The sequence below is a fragment of the Nesoenas mayeri genome (assembly GCF_963082525.1).
Source record: "Nesoenas mayeri genome assembly, chromosome: 4".
Classification (NCBI taxonomy): Eukaryota; Metazoa; Chordata; class Aves; order Columbiformes; family Columbidae; genus Nesoenas; species Nesoenas mayeri.
The window spans coordinates 66443780-66469125 of record NC_137540.1 but is presented as its reverse complement, the minus strand read 5'-3'; the positions used below and the strand labels follow the sequence as shown (position 1 = coordinate 66469125).

The window sequence follows — 25346 nt, the reverse complement described above, 5'->3', positions numbered from 1 at the left end:
GGCCTGGAGCACAAGTGTGATGAGGAGCATCTGAGGGAACTGGGGCTGTTCAGCCTGGAGAAAAGGAGCCTGAGAGACCTTATTGCTGTCTGCAACTACCTGAAAGGAGGTTGTAGCACAGAGGGGGTTGGTCTCTTCCACCAAGTAGCATGTGATAGGACGACAGGAAACAGCCCCAAGTTGCACCAGGGGAGTTTTAGGTTGGATATTAGGAAAAATTTATTCAGTTAAAGGGTTGTCAGGCATTGGAACAGGCTGCCCAAGGAAGGGGTGGAGTCACTATCCCTGGAGGTCTTTAAAAGACACATAGATGTGGTGCCATGTGGACATGGTTTTCTGGTCGATTTGGCAGTACCAGGTTAACAGTTGGACTCTATGACCTTGAAGATCTTTTCCAACCAAAACAATGCAATGATTCTATTTTACACCTTCAGCAGTTGCCAGCCTTCTATAATTCTGCATTTAAATTGGAAGGTATTTGGATGCAAAAATGTTCCCTTACCACTTCTCCAAACAACAGGGAAGTTTCTGTAATTACAGGAGATTGCTGGCTGGCTTGCTACCTACAGTGATGCCAAAGAGGAAGGGGAAGAGCCATCATCCATCTGTGACAGATCTGCACGCTGATGAGTTCAGAAATGAAGTCTATGCAAAGGAGGCAGTGTACCACAGTAATAAAGTATGTTATGCTAGTTATCATAACATTGCACAAATAATAAAAAAGGTAGTTTTAAAGCTAATTCACTGGTGTTATCGTATGTATTTGTGACTTCAATGAGTCAAGCAGGTATTTCATTCCCCGTTTACTGGAAGGAAAAAAAAAGCAAATCCAAAATATATCCAACCTTCTTCCAGTTTTTTAACACTGATTGCCTACAATTCCGAGGGTCTCCAAAGGTGAACTCTAACTCAGGAAATAATCTGTTTCAAGCCAAACACACATCCTACCCCGAGGTGAATCATTAAGATAAGATACCAATGACTGGAAAAGAATGGAAAGTCTGGTTTTGCTCTTTGCACCACCTGGAAACAGTTTCAATCTGGAGACAGCATGAAATTAGTTTTACAGGGGGCTCTTCCTCCCCAAACATATCAAGATGTTTACCACAGTTACTGAACATCTTAGGGAACTCTTTTTACCCTGCTCATAGCCAAATAAAGGCTAACTGAAGCAATGTCATCACTTGATTATATTCCATGACTTTTCTCAACTCTTTTCCTCTCAATAAGCTAAATATATTTCTGAGATTCTTACAACAGAAAGTACACTATCAACTGCATTCCCTTACTGTGCTGCCCTGCTTCATAGGAGCTGCTGTTTATGTGGCTCAGAAATAAAAAAAATCAAAGCAGGGTTTCCACACTATCAGTACACAAACTAGGCCAGAGCCAACATGATTCCTTGTCTCAGAGCTCGTACAGCAGATATTGAACTTTACAAGTACTTCAGAGCTGACTGATATGAATTATGACACTAGTTCAATGACTGTCACTGAGTAATAATTGGCATTTCTGCTAAGTTAAACCTTTAAAGAAAATAATAGTCTACCAAGGAAAATCATAACCTGTTCAAGGTGCCAAGACATTCCTTTGTTAGCTGATAAAACAGAAACCCTACCATTCCTATATTATTAAATATATTTTCTACTGCTACCCCTTACTTTAATGAAGAGGGAGAGGACAGCATGGCCTACAGAACCCTAAAAACTTACACCTACATGTGAAGACTTCCACAATAATTTCCCAGAAAGTTACTCTTCAAACCAACACTCATTTTGAATCAGGACAAAAAAGGAAAGAAAGAAGGAACAGGTGTGACCAAGAAAGCAAGGGTAATATATAGTATTACCCCATAGCAACATGGAGAGGAAGCTGTTAGGTCAGGAAAGAGTGAAATCTCAGAATCACAGAGTGGTTGGGGTTAGAAGTGACCCCTGGAGATCATCTAGTCCATCCCACCTGCTAAAGCAGGTTCACCACAGCAGATTGCACAGGAATGTGTCCAGGTGGGTTTTGAATGTTTCCAGAGAAGGAGACTCCACCACCTCTCTGGGCAGCCTGCTCTGAAATCTCTCAAATTTCTGACTCCCAAGAGCCACTGTGAATTATAAGAAATCATATATCCTCCTGGAAAATTAGGAAAAAACCAGCTAATTTTCAGGGTTTGAAAATGCTGCATTATGTACATTAGATTTGATCAAGGATCATTAAGAGTGTCCCAGGAAAAAAAGTTCTTAAACTTTTCTACTTATACAAATGCATGTTAGACAAGCCATAGCAAAATCCAAAAGTATATACATACTTTACTATACCTTTTTCCATGTTAATAAAAATATTAAAGAATTACAGGAGAACTTGTAAACCAACTGGAAAATAAGATGCATAGGAATGAGGAAAAACCCTTCATACTGTACAGATCTTCATGCACCAGGCAGTCCTGAAGTCAATCACAGATCCAATTATGTTTACCAGCTTAAAGTTAAGTGGAAGCATTTTATTACTGTAAATGTTTTTTCTTTTTAATAATCTGAGACTGTCTTAGCTCCTCAGTCCCATGAGCATATGGGCAAGATTCAGAAGGCAGAGAACAACCATCAGGATGATGAATGAAAAACCAACAGAGACGTGTTTTAAATGCTTCAGCTGAAAGGCGTCGTTTCACTTCAGGCTTAGTTTTCCTTGATGGTTTCTCTTTTCTCCAGTCACGAATATGAACTCTCCCATTTAGAACTAAGATTTAAAGACAAACAAAAATGCAGCTGTTAATAGACAACCATGGGAAGTGTACTGGAAAAAATGCATGGTGACATTCAGTGAATAAAACATGTATTCTACAAATGGATCGCTCAGGCAAAACCAACTGTGCTGCTTGTACAGAAATAGAAAGAAGTGCACAACAAAGCGAGGTAATATAGACACAGTCTAAAGACAAATTGATTAATTTCCCTGTGAGATGTTTTACTGCAATGCTGAATAGCTTGAGGCACCTTTGTATTACCTTTGTAGAGGTTTGTTTTAAATATAGCAGTTAGGATCATTTAGATTAAAATCATCTGAATTTAGATTACAAGTCCTGACATGGAAGTTCCAACTTCAAGCACTGTAATCCTTCCCATGTTCAAAACTTTATTACTCCACCTTTAACACGTGGTTATCAGCAAAAATATCTATGAAGAGTTTTCTATTACTTTTGATATACAGAAATGTTCTTGCAAAGACAATAGTTCACTGACCCAAAAATATACTGCACCAGAGAGGTGACAAGTCTAATCCTTCATATGAATCAACAGTGAACTATCATTGGTTAATAAAGATTTGGCACTTTTAATTCATTTGCTATGTTGTGACCATAAACTGCACACACACATTTGTGAACCTCTGTCAGCTCTTTAAATGTGTAAACAAAACAAGGGAAGTAAGAGAGATTAAAAACAACAGTGAAAATGAGAAGGGAGGAATCTGTCATTTCTAAGTTGCCATGCTCTATGTTCATATTCTGCTTCAATCATACCTTCTGTATCACATGCTTGTAGCTTGGCATAGTTAACTGATACCATTCTGCATTGTTATAATCACTATACAAAAGGTAACAAGTCCAGTGAAAGCTTAATATCACACATTCAGGCCTGGATGAATTTATCCCTTCATGTTTCCTTGTGATACACAGATAGATCTGAACTCACTCAAAGCCAGTCCAGAAGTGGGTTCAGCAGATCTTTAAAATCTTTCTCAGTCTTTTCCTAGAAAATCAGTCCTATGTTGGCCAAGGTTCTTGATCAAAAGAAACTGCCACAGATCAGTTACACCAAGCCCCTTCCTCTGTGTATGTGTGTGCACATCCATCCATTTTTCATGTCTTTAAAAGAAAAACACTTGAGAAAAAGAGCTGTAGTCATGTTCTTCTCTTCTCTTTGGTGTAAGCAATGTCCTTCCAGACCACCTGCTGATGCAAGTCCCTTGTTAAGGTGACATGCTACTAAAGGAAAGAACCAAATGGTCTCGACTGTAGCCCCAGGGACTTTCCATCAGATGTAAATTACTGAGAACAAGTTGGTTTTAATCCTAATCCTTCTGCACAGGTACTACGCAGACAGCATCCATGCCAAATTAAAATGCACACTCCATCTAAAAGGTTGGAAATCTATCCCACCCACCCCTAATGACAGGGAATCAAATTCAGACACAATGAATACAGCATGACCAGCTCTTTTCAATGGATGCCAATTCAAAAGGATTTTAGTATGGCTTCACATTTTATAATTGCCAAGTGTACAGAAATCCTCAGTGGGTGCTAAACTTGTCTAAGTTAACCTCTGGCACCAACTAGGCCACATAGTCAGGATGATTTGCCATGGATCAGTTCATCAGTATTTTACAGCTGATGTAAATTCTTGGGACACAAGAAGTTATCACTTCCAAATTTGAAGCAGCCTTAAATACTGATAAAACATGGAAGATCTTGTGTTACTGCAAGACAGACCTTACTTTTGCAGAACTCCACACTGTCCAAAAGAAAACAAATCCCACAAAACCAAAACCCAAGAAAATGAAACACACCACCATTATATTACAACAGGAAAAAAAAAGGCAAAACAAAAAAACCAGCTATCAACAAACTCAGCCAGCCACGTGCTACAGAGTATTTCTGCCATGCTACCACAGGCTATATGAACACAATGAGCCTCACAGTTACCGGATCTTATGGAGACTAGGTTTGTGTTGGCATTTACACTGTGGGGCTTGATAAAGCCAGACTGTCTCAGTTAAATGCTTTAGTGAGTTTTCTCTGCATTTGACAGCCTCAAATTCATCAATACTTTATACAAAAACCAAAAATGCTATAACTGAAACAACAGCATTAATTTAGCCACTTTTAACTAAAAGGCTGTCTTCTCGGATCCAGTCGGTCTGGGACAACACTTGGATGACAGATGCCCTACCGATCCCACTCAAAAGAGTTTTACTAATAGTATCTTGGAGCAATGGGCACATAAAGAATATCCAGCTTTCCACAAAGGTAGAGAAAGCAATTAAAAAAAACACCACTATAGTAATTTTGTCAGTTGATTTTAACTGCATAGAGAGGACATAAAACAGGTGATTCAAGAAAAACAAAACAAAAAAACCACAAAACACCTTTTTTACCTTCAAATACTTGGTGATTGTTCTTAAGTAGTGTCTGCAGGCCTCCATATTCACTTTTCAGCCTTTTTAAAGTCTCTTTATTTAAGTGTTCTGCTACTTCTTTCAAGGAAAGGCTTTCTGCAATAAATAATGGCATAGCTATTAAAAATGCATATATAAAATCCTAAGAAAATTTAGCTTTTCTATAAATTAATGATCATGAGCAGAATCTATGAATTATCTACCAGTACTGCAGCAGCTTTGTACTCCCAATATCATGCATGATATATATTTTATATTTATATTATCTGTAAAATAGCAGCTTTCATTCTACAGGACTCAAGTCAGAATTTCCACATTAAGACACATTTTCTGTTTTCCCTGCCTTTTTTTACAGTAGCGTATAGTAGCATCTGGGCAAGAACAACCCCAGGTTCCAGTATAAGTTGGGGAGTGACCTATTAGAGACAAGTGCAGGGGAAAAGGACCTGGGGGTCCTGGTGGGCAGCAGGATGACCATGAGCCAGCACTGTGCCCTTGTGGCCAGGAAGGCCAATGGCATCCTGGGGTGTATTAGAAAGGAGGGTGGTTAGTAGATCAGAGAGGGGTTCTCCTTCCCCTCTATTCTGCCCTGGTGAGACCACATCTGGAATATTGTGTCCAGTTCTGGGCCCCTCAGTTCCAGAAGGACAGGGAACTGCTGGAGAGAGTCCAGCGCAGGGCACAAAGACGATTAAGGGAGTGGAGCATCTCCCTTATGAGGAAAGGCTGAGGGAGCTGGGACTCTTTAGCTTGAAGGAGACTGCGGAGTGACCTCATTCACGTTTATAAATATGTAAAGGGTGGGTATCACAAGGATGGAGTCAGGCTTTTCTCAGTGACAACGAATGGTAGGACAAGGGGTAGTGGGTACAAACTGGAACACAGGAGGTTCCACTTAAATTTGAGAAGAAACTTCTTCTCAGTGAGGGTGACAGACACAGGCTGCCCAGGGAGGCTGTGGAGTCTCCTACTCTGGAGACATTCAAAACCCACCTGGACACGTTCCTGTGTAACCTCATCTGAGTGTTCCTGCTCTGGCAGGGGGATTGGACTGGATGATCTTTTGAGGTCCCTTCCAATCCCCGACATTCTGTGATAACCCTCACTGCAATAAGCACTGTTTACATGATGTAGTTAGAGAGAACAGGGAATGGCTCAAAGGTTCTGCAGTAACTTATGACAAACTATAGTGAGTAAATAACAGAAATGGACAGAGGAATATTGAATGATGCTAGTAGGGAGAGTTGAATTAACAGTGACTTGTATTCTTTCCGTTCCCAAAGCTAAACTAAATATTCCTAATCATGTCATGAACAAATGGCACTTCAGAGCAATTCTTACTGAAATGTCACATAATTATAGCTAATTATTATGTGACCATTGTAGAAAAAACTTAATATTCTCCCCAAACAGATGCAGTGTTCTGTTCTGGGTTTGGTTTACTTTTTTAATAAAAATTGATTCTGTCCTAATATTGAAGTGTAGAGGGAAAAAACCCCACACCAATTTAAAAATATTCTTATATGCCTTATTTGCATCCCAGAGTGCAAGAAAACAACAGGAAAAAAAGCACATTTCATTGCTACTGTACTTGTTTGGTATTTCCTAAGATGCGTTTCACTTACTAAATTTACAAACATGTAAATTCATTGGAAAAGACATCCTCTACCAGCAAAAGCAAAATAATATAAAGGAAAGACAACTTCACCTCCTTGATTCCAGGTATCCGTATTTTCACCATGCACATTAGAACATGATTTTTGAGGGGCTGCATTTAACAGCAAGTTTGCCACGTTGAGAACAACATCATCTACAAAATCCCGAGGGAGAGAAGCACAATTTCTGATTTGTTCTACTTTTTCTCTGGGTTGAAATCCAGGCATCCAAGTTGTACCAGCAGTCTCAGTCACATCTTCAGGCAGTTCTTTGCAGACACCATTCGTGCCATCCTTGTGATTAAACCCAACTCTTCCGTCACATGTGACCACAGCACAGGTCTGACGATTATCAATAAACTGTGTTATCTGCTTGTCAATCAGAGCACAATCTGTAGGTGGATAGGTCCTATTTTTTCCAACAAGGCAAACCTGTTTTAGTAGAAACAGGTAAATCACCACTTATACAGAGTCCCATACTTACACACATCCCCCTCACCTGCATGCAGACTTCTAAATCTACCTACAGGAGATATCCAGACAAATTCAATGCTCGTTAACATCTGAGGGTTTTTTAATTTTAGTTTTCAAATATTGGCACCACAGAAGAAATCTAGGAATCAAACCATAATCCATCATGCCATATAAGCAGAGAACAAAAAGATTATTCCTGACCCTCAGATTATTTAAGAAATTAAAATAGGACACCTCTTCCTACTCCGAGAACATTTCATTTTGATTTTTATGGGACATGAAAACGAGCAAAATTAGGTACAAATAAGCAACACAGGCAGCTGGAAAAATTAAGGCAAAAAATGAGTTTCATAAGTTTTCCATCCTATAGGATGGCATAAGAAATAACCATAAAACCTTCCATTCTTTGTTTAGGATCGTACCTATGACATTAAGAGCAGATTACCCAAGAAAACAATGAGTATTTTTATTATCTCTACAGAGCAGATTGTCTCAAGTAATGCAACAGACTATAGTTTCATCTTACAACAACAATAATGAACAAACATCATATGCTTCAGACAGCCAGCAACAACAACAAAGATAAAAGCCCTACACAGTCCAAAATTACCCTTTTTGTTGATGGAATTCTAAGGCAATCTTCTTCCACATGAAAGCCACACACAAATCCCACTTGGGCAACAAAATCGAGATATTCTCTGTACTGAGTTTTCTTGCTTTGTCTTCGGCTGTATTTTCCATGGAAATCAAAGAAGCAGCATGGCAGCACAAAGTAGCAACATGAATAGGAAGACCTACAAAAAGGATAACAAATTGCTGAATGGAAAGTTATTTCAGAGAACACACAAATCTAACAAATATCCCATCAGATACAAGCAATAATGGAAATTTTTGTTACGTGACAGAGCTTCATGAAACAATATTTATGTTCCTATTTCAGTAGCTCTATTAGCATAATCAAATATACTGTTTCACAAAATATTTGCTGTAGCAAATTACTGTGTCAACTTGGTTTGCAGGACTAAATCTCTACATACTAAACTATTGTAAGTGGTTGTGAAGAGCACGACGGTTCAACAAAAGGCAGAACCAACAGAAATTTTACTTAAAAAAGCACAACCAAACAACAGATAAGCATCTAAAGAATAAAAATCAGTTCTGTTTTTTTAACTTCAAAACCAAAATGCTGTACTGAATTCTATGAGAAAGTAAATATTCCATCTGTGCTTCTCCACAGGAAGAGAAACATTTTGTAAAAATAATCATTTGGCATCAAAAGCAGCAAGTCCTGCAAGGACAGCAGGTGTGGCTGCAAAAGTGATCGTTTTCACCAACCACACATAGGTAATTATGCTTTGGTTTGTTTTCCAATTCCTTCCCTCCTGTTGCCCTCCCTCCACAAATACCTAGCTGCAATTACAGGTATCCACGGTGTTAATTCATCTGAATGGTTTCCTATGAGCCAGTCAGTATCTGGAAAGAGATGACTGTCACCTGGTATGATTGTAGATTCCTAAAAAAAACCAAATAATATATCAAGTAAATTTTATTACAGATTTATTAACAAATAAAATGCATTTAAAGTACTAAGTGACAATATAAAATCATACAAGCTGACAAATACAAGGTGAATGAGAACCACAGACACCAGTGTTTTCCTCAATCTGCGCTTTCGCCAGGCAGTAATTTTTTATAGCTAAAAAGGTAATTTTTCAACAGCTACCCACAAAATATTTTTCAGACAAAGAGTGGAATAAAAATTCTGATTAAGATACCTGGCATGCTAAATATTTGTAAACAAATACCATACATTGGATTATGTCTCTTGCCATTCTCATTCTGTCACATGTAGGTGTGGATTCAATTTTTCAGAAAGTCACTTAGTTTGCTATGTTCTATAGTCCTAGGACTCACACAGCAATTAATCAGAATGCAGCTTCACTACCATCTTCTCTTCTTTCACAGACTCTTCCCAAATCAAATCCTAGTACACAGAACGCCACTCTTCACATACTATCATTCACATCTAATAAATCTAATCCAGATAACACTTTCCCTCTTGTCTATGTTGCCATTCCATCCCTTTCCAAGCTGTACCAAGAATACCTCATGATACGTGCAAAATCAGAAGCAAAAAGAGGAAACGAAAGGTTACAAAAAGAAGGCTTCTTTGTAGAATAGCAATTTCCTCATGGAAATTCAATAGATATGAACCCAGGCGAGTTCAGCACAGAAGTCTTCCCACCACAATATTGACTCACAGAATAGTTATTAGTCTCAAGAATAACCTATTCTGATAGTCTTAAAAAAAGTCAAAACAAAAAAAAAAAATAAAACCAAATTGGATTAATTCTTCACACAGGTTAAATTTTAAAAGTTCTAGAGTGCCTTTCATGTTTGTCTTTCTCATACACATTTTCTTACCTAGATGTAAGTTCAGCAAAGAAGGTACTTAAAGATGTTGATAATATCGAAATACATAAACATACTCTTCTCTAAAAATGTGCATGAACCTCAAAACAATTATTAAATAATTATTGGGCAGATTTGGAAAAAAGTTTCAAATTTGAACCTCCACAGACCTTTAGGAAAAGCCCTGAAGATTACGTCCATAGTTTATATACAAAATGCCTGGTTTAGGAAGTCAAAAGTCACATGTATGTGCCTCATAGTATCTCTATAGAGGAACTAAAGAAACAACACTTCATAAGGAATTTCAGCAATCTTAGACTACCTCTGTTACATCCCAGTTCCCCTCTCCTGAAAGCACTCTAAGTGCAACCATCCAACCAATTCCTTATCCACCAAGCAGTCCATCCATCGAATCCATGCCTCTCCAATTTAGAGACAAGGATATTGTGTGGGACAGAGTCAAGAAATCTGAGAAACTGCAAACAGCCAGACCTTAATATGAAATCAATGTATAAAATTCAAAGATTTCCACAACACTGAAACTTGGGCAGGAAAAGGAATATATAATATGAAGGAAAAGAGAAGGTTCCATTTGGTATGATCAGAAGTGCCTCAATATATAGGAATACATAACAGGAATGAAGAAGCACCACAGCTTGATGTTTTGGATTGTTTCTTGAAACATTTCAGTAAGATCTGGTTGCAGACTGCAGTAAAGGAATCTGGCAGTTTTGGCAATCTGCACCCAAAATGGCAGAGTGGCAAAGAGAAGGCTGCACAAGACTGTGAAAGCTCAGTCTCCCATCTGTGAAAACTGCTTGCTCTTTTGTTGATTTAATGCTGTCAGCACTCAAAGATATGTCAAATTAACATTTAAACAAAACTACCAGAGAATAACTACAGACAGAAAATTATTTTAATATATTGGAAGCTGACAACTTTTGAGAGAACAGTGAGAAATTTTAGGAGTCTAGAGAACAAGAGATCAGGAACACCTCATCTCCAAAGGGCAACTGCTCATCAGTTCCACACTTTAATGAGTATCAGACCAAGAACAACTGGAGTTAGAGTGAATGTTCCTGTGCTGAAATTGTTCCTGTTCTCATAAAAATACTAATGTGGAACTTGAAATATAATCCCTCTTTCAGGCTCATTTTCCTGCTAGTTTTTTTTTAAAGGCTATTATTGCAGTTACTTACCACAAGGTCAATACAGCTGAGGATTGGCTACTTTGAAGTTCAACAATTTTGTCCCCATAATAGCACATAGCACTAGAAGGTGAGAATCACTTTCAAGAATAAACTACTCTGAATCTGGATACTAATAACATTTTTTCTGAGGTATGGTGGTACAAACAATGATACTTAATATTGATGTTCCAGTAAAATCAAAGATTGTTTTATAGCATGCAGTAGGAAATCATGCTAGTCTTTTCAGCTAAAAAGTAAGCAACTTCCAAATATTCAAATACAGCATTTTGCTCTAATGATCCAGTTTACAACTTACTTTATGGTTTCACGGGACATATGGGTGGCATCACAGCAAACCCACAGATCACTTTAGACAACTGCCTACAAACCCGTATGTTTGATTACATTTGCATCAACACAACTAGAAGCAATGAACGAATGAAAAAAGTTACAAATCTGTAAGACTGACATACATTTGCATAATACCTCTAAATGAGTTTCTGGTCCATACATGTCCCATATTTTTCTTCTCCTCACATCAATTCCTCTACCTGAATGCTGAAATATTTGAACAACAAAAAGTATCACTTTTAAGTATTACTTTTAGTAGAAGTTGTCAAACAGGCTCAATAAACATACATATTAACACTGATTATTTCATTCATACTAAAATTTAGACACAGAATAAAACACAGCTTCATTATTTCAGGCAGAAGCTGAGTACTTCTAATCCCCTCTGTCTCTTCTAAATAAGAAAGGACTGGGAAACATTAGCATATAAGTGGTTTAAAACTTTATCTGGGCACACCTATCAAGACTGCTCTAGAAAATCTGGATCTCTACAAAAGTAAAAGCAGAGTATTGTTTTCTGTTTGTCTGTTTTTAAAATATCAAAACCTTTTGTAAGGTATTCCTGTAGCACCCACATGGCTCAGAGAAGAGTGCTACTCTAAGCAGCCCTTGTTGGGAAAACCACCTTTCAACAACTGAAGTCAGTTAGGCTGCTGAAGTCCAAACACACTTTTCCCTGTGTGAACCCAACTTCACTGCTGTTTTGGTTTGGCGTTTTTTTTGTTGTTGTTTGTTTGTTTCGTTATGCTTTATTTGTTTTTTCCTCCAATCTCACTGATCATTTTTGTTGTTGTTTCAGAAACTACGCCCCCAAACAAATGAATTTTGCTGTTGCCACATTTTCACACCGAAAAGCACAGTATGTTGTTAGCCATTGCACAGGTAAGAAGTTCCAAGATCATTTTTAAATATATAGAAAAACAGGACAGGACAAGTAGAATTCACCTTTGATAAAATTAACTTCATTAAAAATATCTGGTGAGAGAGAATCGCTATGTTAAGATTCCCCATTTCTTTTTGCTTTGTCTACAGCGTAACTAAATTACACCATTACTTTTTCTTTTCTCTCTTAGTTTTTTTATCTCAGAAAAATATCCTTGAATGGAAATGAATTGCACTAATAAAAACAGATAGATAAGTGAAAGGTTTCTAAAGCTCTGCTTTTGTCACTAGAGTGACAAAAAATCATATTTTAGCAACATGAATTAACTGAATTTTGGCTATTTCTGTGCCAGATAAAAGGAAAGCATAACAAGAATATTGACTATCTCTATTTTTTAATTGTTATTTAAAAAAGCACTCTACTTACCCCCTCATTGTTTAGAATATGAACCAGTAGACCGTTTCCACATCCAAGATCTACAAATGACTGTTTCTTGGTCAATCCTTTTTCCTTTCTCTCTTCTTCCCAAATAATCTAAGACAAGAAAATAAAACATTTTAGATTTCTGCTCTCAGGTTTCCCTTTAAGAAAGCAGCAAAGGTTATTGGAAATAAAAGGAGAAAGCTGGGAGAATGCAGATGTGACAGAAGACATCCACTGTACTCACAGAGAAAATAACTTGAAAAAAAAAAACCACTAAAACCTCAAACCACTAAAACTGGCAGTAATTAGGTTGCAAAATATCAACCATTTTCTAAGTGCTAAGCACATGCTACACTCCATTCTGAGTTACTGGAAGCTGAAATTAGTCAAGGCTATACAGCCCTGGGCCAGAGTCAGCATAAATGTAAAATCAGCTGCCAAAACAAATGGTGCAAGAGATGAAGCAAGGGAAGTAGCAAGCAAATTTCAACAGTGTCTCTGCAAGTAACACCACAGAAGCATTTATATCTACTGTATTAAAGAAAGGATTAGGGCAGAGCTGAAAAAAAAATTTTAAAAAATGCACCAAAACATTCTTTGTAATCATTTGGCTATATATTGGTACATTTAACATCACTTTCTACCGAGCAAAGCGTAACTTACCTAGCAAGTCAGCTGCCCCAAATTCTACATTGGCTAAAGAGACCCCAAAGCTTTTAGTCAAATTCTAGTCCCTACTCTGTACATAATTACTTTTACATAGTTATGTAATTCATAATTAGGGCACAGATTAGTCTCTTTCTACTGTTGTCAAACTCTTTTTTTTTTCCTTCAATAAGAAGTTACAGAGCACGCATTCATCAATTCTGCACACCGGTTTTCACTATGACTAACCAAAATCATCAAGAGTACTTAATCACAAAAATTACTATTTGTAACATTGCTGCTTGATAATTTGCCAGTTCTGCCAGAGGGAAAAAAGCTGCAGATAATCCATGAGATTATCTGCCTGTGCTTATGTTTTTAAATGTAGAGATGACTGCAATTTTGCACTCCAGGCTGTACCCCAGAAATCCCTAACCACCTCCTACACAGATCACACACATCCTCCATCCTCTGCCAAGTTTCTCATGATGCAAACTGAATAGCTGCTCCTTTGGGCATGTGCCTGGACTGCACGTGACCTTAATATGCCTGCAGAGTAAAACTAGGTCAGATGTAGATGCCATAAATCCATAAAAATTTAACACTGGACTTACCTTCTCTTAACCACCCATTTAATGTGCTTGTAAATAATGAGTTATTATATACCATCATACAGATACCTGAATTTTTTTTGCAAGAAGGCTAGGGTATTAATACCATACTTTAAGCTTTCAGTTATAGAAGCCAATTATTAGATTACTTTAACAACTTTCTGAAAATTACTGCTACGTCTGCTAAAACACATTATCACTGTAAACTAAAACTAATGAAAATGCTTTGCAAGTTTTTATGCACAAGAGCATCATTACAGAATTTTCCTGTAGCTACAACTATTATAAATCCTAACATATAGGAACTAATTATCATGGTGGTAAAAATGGTAAGTCAATGACATAGCTCTTTACACAAGCCAGTATTACAGAATAGTTCAGTTGAAAGTGACCTACAACAATCCAACTACCTGACCACTTCATCTTAACCATTTCTCTGGTGCGTAAAGTTCTGTCACACCAATGTGACAAGATTTGGAGAGTGGTCTAGGTCAGTCAAGCTTCCTCCAACAGTTTTAAAAAATCTTCATAGGAAAATAAACTGAGGCTCTAAGTTTAAACAGTCAATTATCAAAACAAATTAGTCCTCAACAAGTTCTGTAAATGAGCTAACTTATCTACAAATACTGATTTAGAGAAGATGTAAGAGGTATCTACATTCTATTTGAAGGTAGCAATGCTCTTTCCACACTCTGGATAGCAGTCAAAAATATTTATGTGCCTATATAGTGACAAATTTTGATACTGTTTAAAAACTTAGTTTGTAGTGACTGCAGGTGGCAGAATTTTCCTAGATTCTTCAATAGGTAGGTGCCTTAGAAAACCATACCACGCATTTAACTGCATTCCTAGCTTGTAAAATCAGCCTTATTGCATTTGAAGATGGGATCTGAGCTGAACTTTCATCAGTGAAAGGCAAAGCAGTGAAAAGTTTTTTAGCATAAAATTAACATAATGGTAGAAATATGTATAAAACAATTGCTTCTGATCTCCAAATCATTCTGTCTAACCACCATTTTTCTGCTAAATCAGTGCTTTTTATCATTTCAATTAAATACATGTCTGTGTTTATAATGAACTTTCTGTGACACAGGACTGCAAATCTTTATCATATCTTCACAAAGGAGTTTTAGTATTTCTCCGAACTTAATTTTTTTTTCCAATTCTGTTATTAAATTCCTACCTTCTGCTACAACTTATTACTTGCAAATCCCTGAAATGCTGTTGAGAGTAACAACAGTGAAGATCAGAATACAACACAACTTTAACACAGACAAGAATTCCACTTTCAGTTTAAGTTATGCTTGAAAATATTGCAATAAGAACTTTGTCTCTCTGCTTAAATGAGAACAAAAAAAAAAATTAATACCCCAATCCCCCAGATACCTACATCTTTTCTCCTACTTCCTTTCTTTTCACCTTGTATGCCTGTAATAGCTTCAGGTCATTCTATTTTAAAGAATGCAACAACTATGAAATGAAAATACTGATTCCTAGTATTATGAAATAGAACCTCATAGAACATTACTAGGCAAAACAGTTCCTTACCAGCAAGTAAGTGGCAATGGCAACATCTTCATAAACAAATTTCTCAGGATCTGTCACTTCAGGCCATACCTTCAGGAGAAAACATATAATTACTGTATGCACCATCTGAAATCACTTCTTTAAGTGTCAGTGTGATCTGGATACTCATTGACTTCAATGGGTTTCTGCACTTGATGAATTAACATTTTAATGTCATTAAAGTTATACACAAAGAATGTAAATAAGGAATGCTTGACTTTGTGAGTCACACGGAAGAATGGGGGTGTAAAAAGAATTTCTGCTGTCATCCAGTCAATAAAGCTTTCAAGGACATTATGGCTCCATATGTGCAGCTCACAACAAATAAACTGCTGCATCTGTTCTGTAATAGAGACACATACTTAACTCCTTCAGAGAAAAATACTTATATTATTCCTGTTATGTGCAACATTGATAACAAGAGCATTTGTAAATCTTTTTCACAACCTAACAGGCATAGAATTATCCTGGCACAAGAGAACACAAAGAGTCAAAATCTGAAGTAATAGACAGAAAGTGGAAGTATTATCCCTATTTTGTAAATGAGGAATTGAAACAAAGATTAAAATGCTCCACGCTATACTAAGTCTACGGCAGAGCTAAAGACTAAACCACTACCTCACCTGCAAGTCTAATTTTCCTCTCACATATATCTTTCTATTAGTACAGAAATATCAACAGCAAAACCTTTCACCATTTTCACAATATATTTTCCAGAAGCATTTACCAATATTTTTGCTTGAAGACAAGGTGTATAAAGATATAGCTATTACTTTCATACAGCACTTAAGATGATCACTGTCATTTTTCAGGATCCTCAGGACAAAAAAAATATTACAGCATTGCTCCTCTAACTCAAACAACATTTGCATCCAAACTTAAGAAGAGTAATAGGAAATTGAATCTATGTGCAAACTGGTGCTATTTCCAGACTCTTTCAGATTTCAGAAAATGAGGTGCTTTATTTATGTCTTCTAGTGTGAATGACTGACCTACTGCTTGCTTCTTATTTGATGAGAAACATTCTGGAAAATACCTAACTCCTCTAGATATTTAGTGTGAATTTCACTCCAAATCTGGCTTTTTCAGTTCAGTTCTTACAAACACTAAATTGGTTTCCCCCCTCTGCCAAAAAAACACCAAAAAAACCCCAAACTAAAACCAAACACAAAACAAAAAAACAAACAAACAAAAAACACATACAAAAAACAACAAACAAACAAACAAAACACAACCAAAAAAACATACATTTAAATTAAATTGCTTCTTTTAGTAGAAAAATAATTTAGTGGAAGAAGTTTCACTAAAAAAAAACAACAACAGAAAATATAGGAAAGCATATTACTACAGCATTTGCATTTACTGCCAAACTTACCTTTACCATCTCTTTGTATTTTTCTTTAAGGTCTTGATAAACTTTGCTGTATTTTGCTATTGAAATGAGTGAGAGTGTACTTTTAAATTCACTGGGCTTTTGCTCCACAGACCATTTTGCCAGTTTGGACAAAAGTTCATTTCCAAGCCATTCTAGTTTGGGGTATGCAATTCCATCTGAAAACCAGTCTTCTGGAAATGCAGCTACAACAGACACAGACCTTTAAAAATAAAATAAAAAACTTATTATGAATACAGCATATTTCATTATCTCAGCTACCTCATAAAAAGAGTAAAGAATGATTAAGTGGAAAAACAAAACAAACAAGCAGAGGTGTAAAAGTAGAGCAGGGAATAAGGAAATAAATAATAAACAAAACCAAAACGAAAATAAAACGGTGAAGTTACTGAATAATTGAATAGTCTCCTCTGCATTTTGTTAGACAGCTCATTAACTGCCAATTGAAACATGGTATGTGAGAGTCCATGCTACATTTAACACGACTGAGGACTCACATGTGACGAACAACGTGATTTAGCAATATATCCAAAGACTGACTAGTAAAAGTGAATTTGTGAAGTTCATAAAAAAATAAGAAAGTTTAGGAGAAAAATACATCAGTTGGCACATTTAATTATTGCATCATCTCTGCCTTTATTTAGATTTCATTATAGCTATGCCCTCAGATGCTCAGGACCAAGCTGCAGTGGTCTACAGTTCAATGACTAGAAGCCCAGCAGTTCCAAACAGCAGCTCCAATTTCACCCTCAACCACAGAACCTGACCCTTGTCACAGGCATAGATCATTCCTCCTGATCAGAATATACATATTCTTCTAGACTACACACATGTACGGTCAATGTATACATTAAAAGCTGAAGCAGATTTGTTCTGTGTTTATTTGGGTATTGTTGATGTTTCATTTTTAACTGAATACTGTGCACTAAGATCACACATCTGCTGCCATTTACCAATCAAGCACCAAATTATGCAAACCAATTCACACAGATGCCAACACTAAAACACAGTGCGATCCCTACAGTAATTCAGGGTTTGCTTCCTCTCTCCCAGCACTTACCATTCTTCATCTTTTATGTGTGTAAGTTGAATTTGATAAATATTGCACTTTTTAATCTGGTATTTTCCTTCACTGTTCTCCTCCAAAGGCAGAAAGGTCACAGTTCCATTGTAAACATCTGAAAGATAGGTAAATAGTAATATATTAGTCCATTAGTCCAATAAACTTTTGGTTCCTTAGTATTTTTAAGCATGAATTAGTGAGACAACATCTAAGACAATGCAGGAAGAACTGCAATGCTCAGAAAAGATCGATTTCTCAATGTGCCTGACATCTGAAACTACTGAATTGTTTGAATTCTCAAAATTTCACATTCTGTTGCATGATGTTAAACAAAATACCTAACGCTCATCAGTAAAACTATTCACATTCTTTACACTTAAACATTTGAATAAAGTAAGAGCCAGACAGTGAGATTTTTCTGGCACAAAACCGCTGCTTTGCCCTCCTCCCCAGTAAAACTGGAATCCTGGGAAGCACATTTCAAATTAACGGAGACTTACATATCACCCTGGTATTAGATAAAAGAGCAATGAAATATTAAAAAATAATCAATAGTATTATCAGTATCTAACAGTTCTGCTGTGTTATTACAATTAAGTATAGCTACATTTCCATGCAGCTTTCCCGGTTAGAGCTCCCAGCCTAAACACGGGGGAAAAGCACAACATTATCCATTTCTAATCTCTTATAACTCTGAAAGGAGGTTACCTGAGAAAACCTGGTTTTAGGTGAAGTCGCTTCTATCATGTTAAGATATTAAGCTATGTTCAGCAACCATGCTACTGATTTCAATGGTATTTATCACCTGTGGAATAAAATGTTTATGTCCAGTGACAGATTCCAAAACCCAGAGATTATGGAAGAGCTGAGATGGGCTGACAAACAGCTGGTGACCCCTTTGAGTGCCTCTACCGTATTTCAAGAAGATATCCTGCAACTTTTGTCACATTTCATTCTCTAATATCAACCATGCATGTATTACAATTAACTCCTACACAAGTAAAAACAGAGAGAGGGGGAGAGTGAGTTCTTTTGAAATAAGTTACAAATACAAAGGAGACTGCAGCAAAATATGAATGGCATGATACAAACTAGTACACAGATGCCACTGGTTCTTTTGATCGTAATATTTAGTCCCTGTATCCTTTTGAAAAAGTGACTGTAAAAGCATTTACTATAGTCACAGAATGTTAGGGTTCAGAAGGGACCTCAAAAGATCAACTAGTCCAATCCCCCTGCCAGACCAGGAACACCCAGATGAGGTTACACAGGAAGGTGTCCAGGCAGGTTTTGAATGTCTCCAAAGAAGGAGACTCCTCAACCACCCTGGGCAGCCTGTTCCAGTGCTCTGGTACCCCCAAAGTAAAGAAGTTTCTCCTCATACTCAGATGGAATCTTCTACACTTCAGTCTCTGCCCGTTGCCCCTCTGAAAGGAGTCTGGTCCCATCTTGACACCCACTCTTGAGATATTTATAAGCATAAATAAGAACCCCTCTCAGCCTTCTCTTCTAAAGGCTGAACAGACCCAGCTCTTTCAGGCCCTCCTCATAACAACCACCGGTCACAAGACCATCCTAAGTCAGCTGTCCCTGTAAAGGACTACAGGTCTTTTTGAACTGTAAATTTAATTGGGTCTGGAATTTTGATTCTTGTCAAAAATTATCCAAAATTTATCTTTAAAATGTGTCAACGTCAAACCTATATAAGTTTCCTTGCATTAATAGGATTTACTGCGGCATATTACCATCATACAATGTAAGCACCTACAAAACATTAAAACCAAAAAACACCAAACTTAATTTTTAAGCAATACACACCAATATGAAAGCTGATGCAAACAGTTCAGCTTGGCCAGGCAGGTGCCACAGCTGCCTACTGTTTCCACAAACTCTACACTTTTAAATGCTACCGCAACTTCTCCCATCATTGAGGGTAACAGAGCACTGGAACAGGTTGCCCAGGAAGGTTGTGAAGTCTCCTCTGGAGACATTCAAAGCCCGCCTGGACACATTCCTGTGTAACCTCATCTGGGTGTTCCTGCTCCAGCAGGGGGATTGGACTGGATGATCCTTTGAGGTCCCTTCCAATCCCTAACATTCTGTGATTAGGTTTGCACTACAGCAGCACTTTTGTGTGGGCAGCTTAGTCAGGACAGGAGCCTGCACGATGACAGTGCTTCTTGCCTTTGCTTTTTAAGGAAAACAAAAAGACAAGGCATTTTCTACAGCTCTTCCACAGGAGCCGGCTGCCCGGCTTCCCCAAGTGTTTTTCCCATCCTGGCAGTACCTTATAAATAACATTTAGCTCTTCCCTTACTACGCCTTCCTAAGGTTGAAGCCGGGGTTGTTTAAGCCAAAGTCCTACATGTGTTTGACCTCTATATTTTCTATTTCAACTGCTGACACTTCCTAGCACAACAAAAAAAAAGATAAAAACAAAAGATAATAAAATCTAAGTACACTGTAAGGAAAAAAAAAATCCACCTGCCTTCCCACAAGGCGGGAAAAAAAAGTGGCATTTATCTCGTTTGCGGGACAACCTCGGATGGCACAGGTCCACAACAGACCCGCACGCTGCGCTCCGGCGGCAGCTCCCGCCACCCCCGTCCAGGAGGGGGCCCGGCATCCCGCCCCCTCTCCCCGTCCCGGGGCTTCCGCTCACCTTGCACCGCCAGCTCCTTGGTCGGCGGGGCGGGCGGGCCGAGCGGCCGCCCCCTGGGCAGCAGCGTCCTCAGCACAGCGCGGAGCTCGCAGTGGCGACCCGGGCCGCCCCACGGCGTGAGGGGCGGCGGCAGCTGCCCCTGCCCCACCGACAGCTGCCCGCGCACCTCCCTCCACAGCCGGCCCAGCTCCGCAAGCCCGCCGGGCGCCGCTCGCCCCTCCTGCCCCGCACCGTTCCCGCCTCCCCACCCGGCGATAAGAGGGGGAAACGCTTCTCCGCCCTCCCCGAGCGGCACCGTCCCCTCCGCCTCGATGGCGGCGCCGCACAGCCGCCTGTTGGCCACCTGCGGCTTCTCCAGCCAGACGCGCACGGCCGCCCAGAAGCCGTGGGGCAGCGCGGCGGCACCGCCATCCCACACCGCTACCGTGCCCACCAGCCCCATTGCCACCTCCCCCCTGCCGGAGGAGGCGGGGCGCGTCGCAGACTGCTCTCGTCAGTTCCTGAGGCGGGGACGGCGGCGGCTGCAGGTACGTACCGCGTCCCTTCGGCCCGGGGCGGAGGTTTGAAGCCGCAAGGGACGCGGCCGCGGGCTGTTCGGCTCACGGCGCAGCGGCCGCGGGCGGGACGCGCCGCGCCGCCGGTCTGCGCTCCCCGGGAGCCGGAGCTGCCGCCGTGCGGGGCGCGGTGAGACGCTGCTGCGGTGCCGCGCTGCAGCTCAGAAACCGCGGCAACCGGCTGCTGAGGCAGGTGGAGGCTGGAAGGTTTTTAGCTTTGATTTGCGGAAAATCGGTGTCGTCGCGGCAGCGGCTACGGTGCCTCAGCGTAGAGACGCCTTCTGAAAGCGGGCTCAAAACTGGGAACGCTGCCTGGCTGCATGACTCCGAAATAAAGCAGGGTATATTTTTGTAGTAAAACCCAATATATTACGCAGTTGTTTGTTTTTGTTTTTCCTCCTCCCAGCACTAACGAGGCCCTGCCCAGAATTGGTGCAGTTCAAAAAGCAGTTGTGCAATGAAACTGCAAAGGACTTTGAAATAAGAAGTTGCCTTCCCTGCCGGTAGCCTCTCCGGTGCCCCTCTCTGGGCAACTGCCGTGGCAAGCTTTTTGTTTTATTTTCCTAGTTGCTCCACATTTGCGAGTAATGGTGTTTCTGACAGAATAAGGTTGTAATATCGTTATTCTTGACAGCGACCATGTGCCTGAGCCTTATCATCATTGCGCAAGATAATTCACTATAATACACTGCAAACAAATATGCCTGTGTGCTTTGGATACCGTAGTTGCCCAGTCGTGGATTTGAGTTACTAGCAGGAGTGTCTTCCACGTAAAAAAGTTTTCAACTCAGCATTTCTCAGTGAAACTGCAGCGGTTCTCAGAAAGTTGAAAAATAATGTGTTGTTTTTTACTGCCACATCCACAGGTAAATTTCAAAGTGTCAGCACCAGGCTGAAATTAATACTGAAATTAACACTGTGGTTATTCTTTAGGGCCATCCTTTGTTACTTTCCCTCTGTAATTGGCTGTTTTGGTTTCCTAATTAGTTTTGAAAGTGTTTGCTTGGAACACAATTATATTAAAACATTGTATGAAGGCGGAGAGAGAAACTGTGATTTATTTTTTTTTTATGAATGCTTACATTTTCCCATTTGAGCAATTCGTTGATTTGCAGTGTAAATAGTTAGATGCAATAACTGCAGTATTTTGATGCAAATTTTTCTCTGTTCTGAAACAGAAGCCTTGAACTTCTGCCTGATTTACCTGTTTCCCAGTTAGAAGAGTAACGTTTGTTTATCTTGCTACAGGTTGAACTGGTCCTTCCCAATGCCCCTTTTTCCCCCTCTGTACTGTTGCACAGTAGTGGGACTGCACCCCCCTGGAACCCATGTGGAAGTCACATGCAGAAATACTATCCTGAGGTTCTCTTCTACTGTGTCCACACCATCCACAGAGCTAGAAAGTGACCTCCGTAAGAGGATTAGGTCAAAAGAAACGTATCAAGAAGATATATCAAGATGATGGGGGGGTAAAAAAAAACAATAGTGACAGCAAAAACAGAGTGCCAAACCAGCAGTTTCTGTGCTTTATGATGTTCATAGTCCATCCTGAGCCGTTGGCCAGCCCTAGGACTGGATGTCCTCCCAGTATCTCTAAGAATTGCATCTTTCAGCCAATCTCCTCGTTATACTGTGGCCAACTTCTGTTCCCCTGCCCCATCACTTTTGCATCTTAGAAGCATAACACAGATCTCTGCCACCTGCAAGAAGCGGCAGGAATTGCTGGGTATGATACGAGGTGGTAGCAGCAGAGGGCACCCTGACATCTGCTGCTGGAAGCAGCAGAGATATAAATCCTTACCCTTTGGGCCAGGCTGTACCACAAAGCAAGAGTCCCCTCCAAAACCAGTGCGGTTGTACCTACTGATAAGGAAATCCTGCTGGTTCTGTGACGTTCTGCGATGTGCTCACATCACCCATATAGACAAACAACAAAATGCCAACAGACTGCGGGGCCTCACTGCTTTTGATCACAAGAGTCTGAGGCCAACTCAGCACAGAAAACATAAGTGTATTCAGAAAAAAATATTTAGTGGGAAGACAGGGTAAAAATGTTATAAGCCACCAAATAACAGAAATTTAAATGTAAACTTAGGGAGGAAAGAGAGAAAAATGAAGTTTTGTTGCAAAGTTCATACTTTGCATACTTTGTTCTTGAGTATGGCAATATGACACTTAAAAGAAGTGCATACCTATGCGCTTACAATTTTCCAAAACTGTATCTTCCGTGTAGGAGAAATGCCCTGTAGTTTTTATGTGTTTTGTAGAAGTCACTACTATGATAGTTTTGTTTCACTTCATTTATGCAGGTTTAGTCTTTACCTTTTGCAGGCCCATTGCAGATAGGGCCTCCTGCTTGTCCCATTCACCTGTTCTATTCAAATCAATGAAGTTAATGATGGACAGTGTGTTGATAATTGTTCTAGTTTCACAATTCTGAATGTTCACCATGTCAAAGCGCCGGAATAGCATGCAGGGCTGGAGGTGTTTTTGTTTCCCCTCTGTAAAACCACCTGTTTATTTCTGCATCATATTTCTTATGGCCTGGGCAGTTATACCCAGGTAGCACAGAGCCCTCATAGCGAAGGGGATCCATGGGAGCTAGCCCAATTCTGCACAAAATTAAATCAGGCAAAGGACATGCAAATACGTAGAATTTTACAGAAATTTGTTTCTTGCAATTGGGGTACATGCAATAAAGGTTCTATTACCCACTTACTCTTTCATACGTTCAATCAGTGGAAGGGCAGAACTGCCTGATGTCTTCTGTCTCAGGTTTATGCACAAGCAACAGCTCATCACTTCAGTTATATAATAACAAACCTTAACATATAACCAACATACCGTTTTGTTAAAAGTTGTTTAAAAGTTAACTAGTAATGTGGAAATAATTCAGGTGTGTGCTGCATTTGAACAGAGCTTTGTGTGCATGTTTGGGTTCTTTTATATTTTATTCTTTTGCATTTAAGTTAGAAGTGAGGTTACAATTATTCACATTATGTTATTTAAGATGTTATTTTTTCTCCTGGATTTTTTTATCTCGTCCCCCCATTCTTATTATGCAATATTAACCAATGTTGTCCCTGATTCATATTTTGCTTATTTTAAAAGGTTTAACTCATGTTTTGATAACAAAGACTATGTAATTCTTTTACATTTGATCAAAGGAATTTTTTTCTCTTAGCTTGTACCAAGCCAATTGAATTAGAAAACTGGAAGGGCAAGCTTCAGTTGATTCTGCAGTGCTCTACTTATACATTTGAACAAGTCTATGGATGCAATTAACAACCCTTTTGATTTCTTTTTATTATTAAAAATTAGACATCCGTGGTGCTTCAGTTTGTGATGTATTTTTTCTTGTTTGATGCAGTTCAGCTAACAATGTCATCCACACTGAAGCTGAAAGAAGTCACTGGCAACCGAAATTCATGGGATACTTTGCTACCAGATTTCCCTAGAGGACCACTTTGCAAATATCGTAAGAAAGCTTCCTTTAACTGGAAGGAGATGGCAGTGTTACTAGATGGTGAAGATATCATCCAGCTTAAGGTAAACTTTGCAAGAATTGTAAATGTTTTAATTTTGGAGATATCAGTAGAAGCAACTATGTGATTTTCAAAGGGAGGGTATTTAATTTAATAATACTCTGTAGATATGGAGCATGAAAAAATGCTTTTGCACATCCAATTTTGAGAACAGAACTGAACTTTTAAGCAACCTGCTTTTTCATCGCGTAAGGCTCATTTCATTACAACATCAGTACAGGGAAGACCAGCAGGTGCTTCTTTACAGAACTTCAGTGTTCGCTTCAAACTGAGAAAGAACTATATTTTACTATATTGTTTTACTGTACCGTTTGCATTAAATCATGTATCCCATGGTTTTACAATGCACTTAAGCAGACCTAAGTTCATGCCACTGTCAAATGTAGTATTTCTGTGTTCCTTTGACCGACATGATTTTCTATGATCTTCTGTGCTTGTATTAATGTTTATGTGGCACTGAAGTTGAACACATTAGCATGCCTATGTCACTGAAAGCTAACCCTACCAGAAAAAAGAGATTAATTGCAGCACAAGAGATGGTGTGGGAATGCATGACTTGGAGGTATAGGAGGAGACAGAACTGACTTTTCCGAAGGTGGTATAGATTTGCATGGATTTAAGCTAATCTTGAACATTCACCATAATTATTAAAATCTTAGAAGATGGATCAAAGAAATAAAAACTGCCTTGTTCTGGATCTGACTGGCTTTAGCATTATGGGATATTTCTGACTGAATGTAACCCCTGGGGTTC

General features: G+C 39.0%; 2 protein-coding genes across 2 annotated transcripts in view; one reads left to right on the top strand and one right to left on the bottom strand.

Moving 5' to 3' along the window:
• Nucleotides 1-2497: 2497 nt before the first annotated feature.
• On the bottom strand, nucleotides 2498-20936 carry TRMT44 (tRNA methyltransferase 44 homolog; the record flags this gene model as incomplete). Its single annotated transcript, XM_080343157.1, has 11 exons — nucleotides 2498-2730; nucleotides 5146-5262; nucleotides 6875-7253; nucleotides 7906-8089; nucleotides 8702-8808; nucleotides 11384-11455; nucleotides 12558-12665; nucleotides 15359-15427; nucleotides 16752-16971; nucleotides 17830-17947; nucleotides 20495-20936. 11 exons carry the CDS (start codon nucleotides 20934-20936, stop codon nucleotides 2498-2500), a joined length of 2049 nt encoding a protein of 682 aa, XP_080199283.1.
• Nucleotides 20937-21165: 229 nt separating this feature from the next.
• Nucleotides 21166-25346, top strand: part of ACOX3 (acyl-CoA oxidase 3, pristanoyl) — a 35914-nt gene continuing 31733 nt past the window's right edge. Inside the window, exons 1-2 of the mRNA XM_080343158.1 lie at nucleotides 21166-21389; nucleotides 24419-24597. Of these exons, the coding sequence (XP_080199284.1) occupies nucleotides 24430-24597 (168 nt within the window). The 5' untranslated portion in view covers nucleotides 21166-21389; nucleotides 24419-24429. The remainder of the gene's footprint in view (nucleotides 21390-24418; nucleotides 24598-25346) is intronic.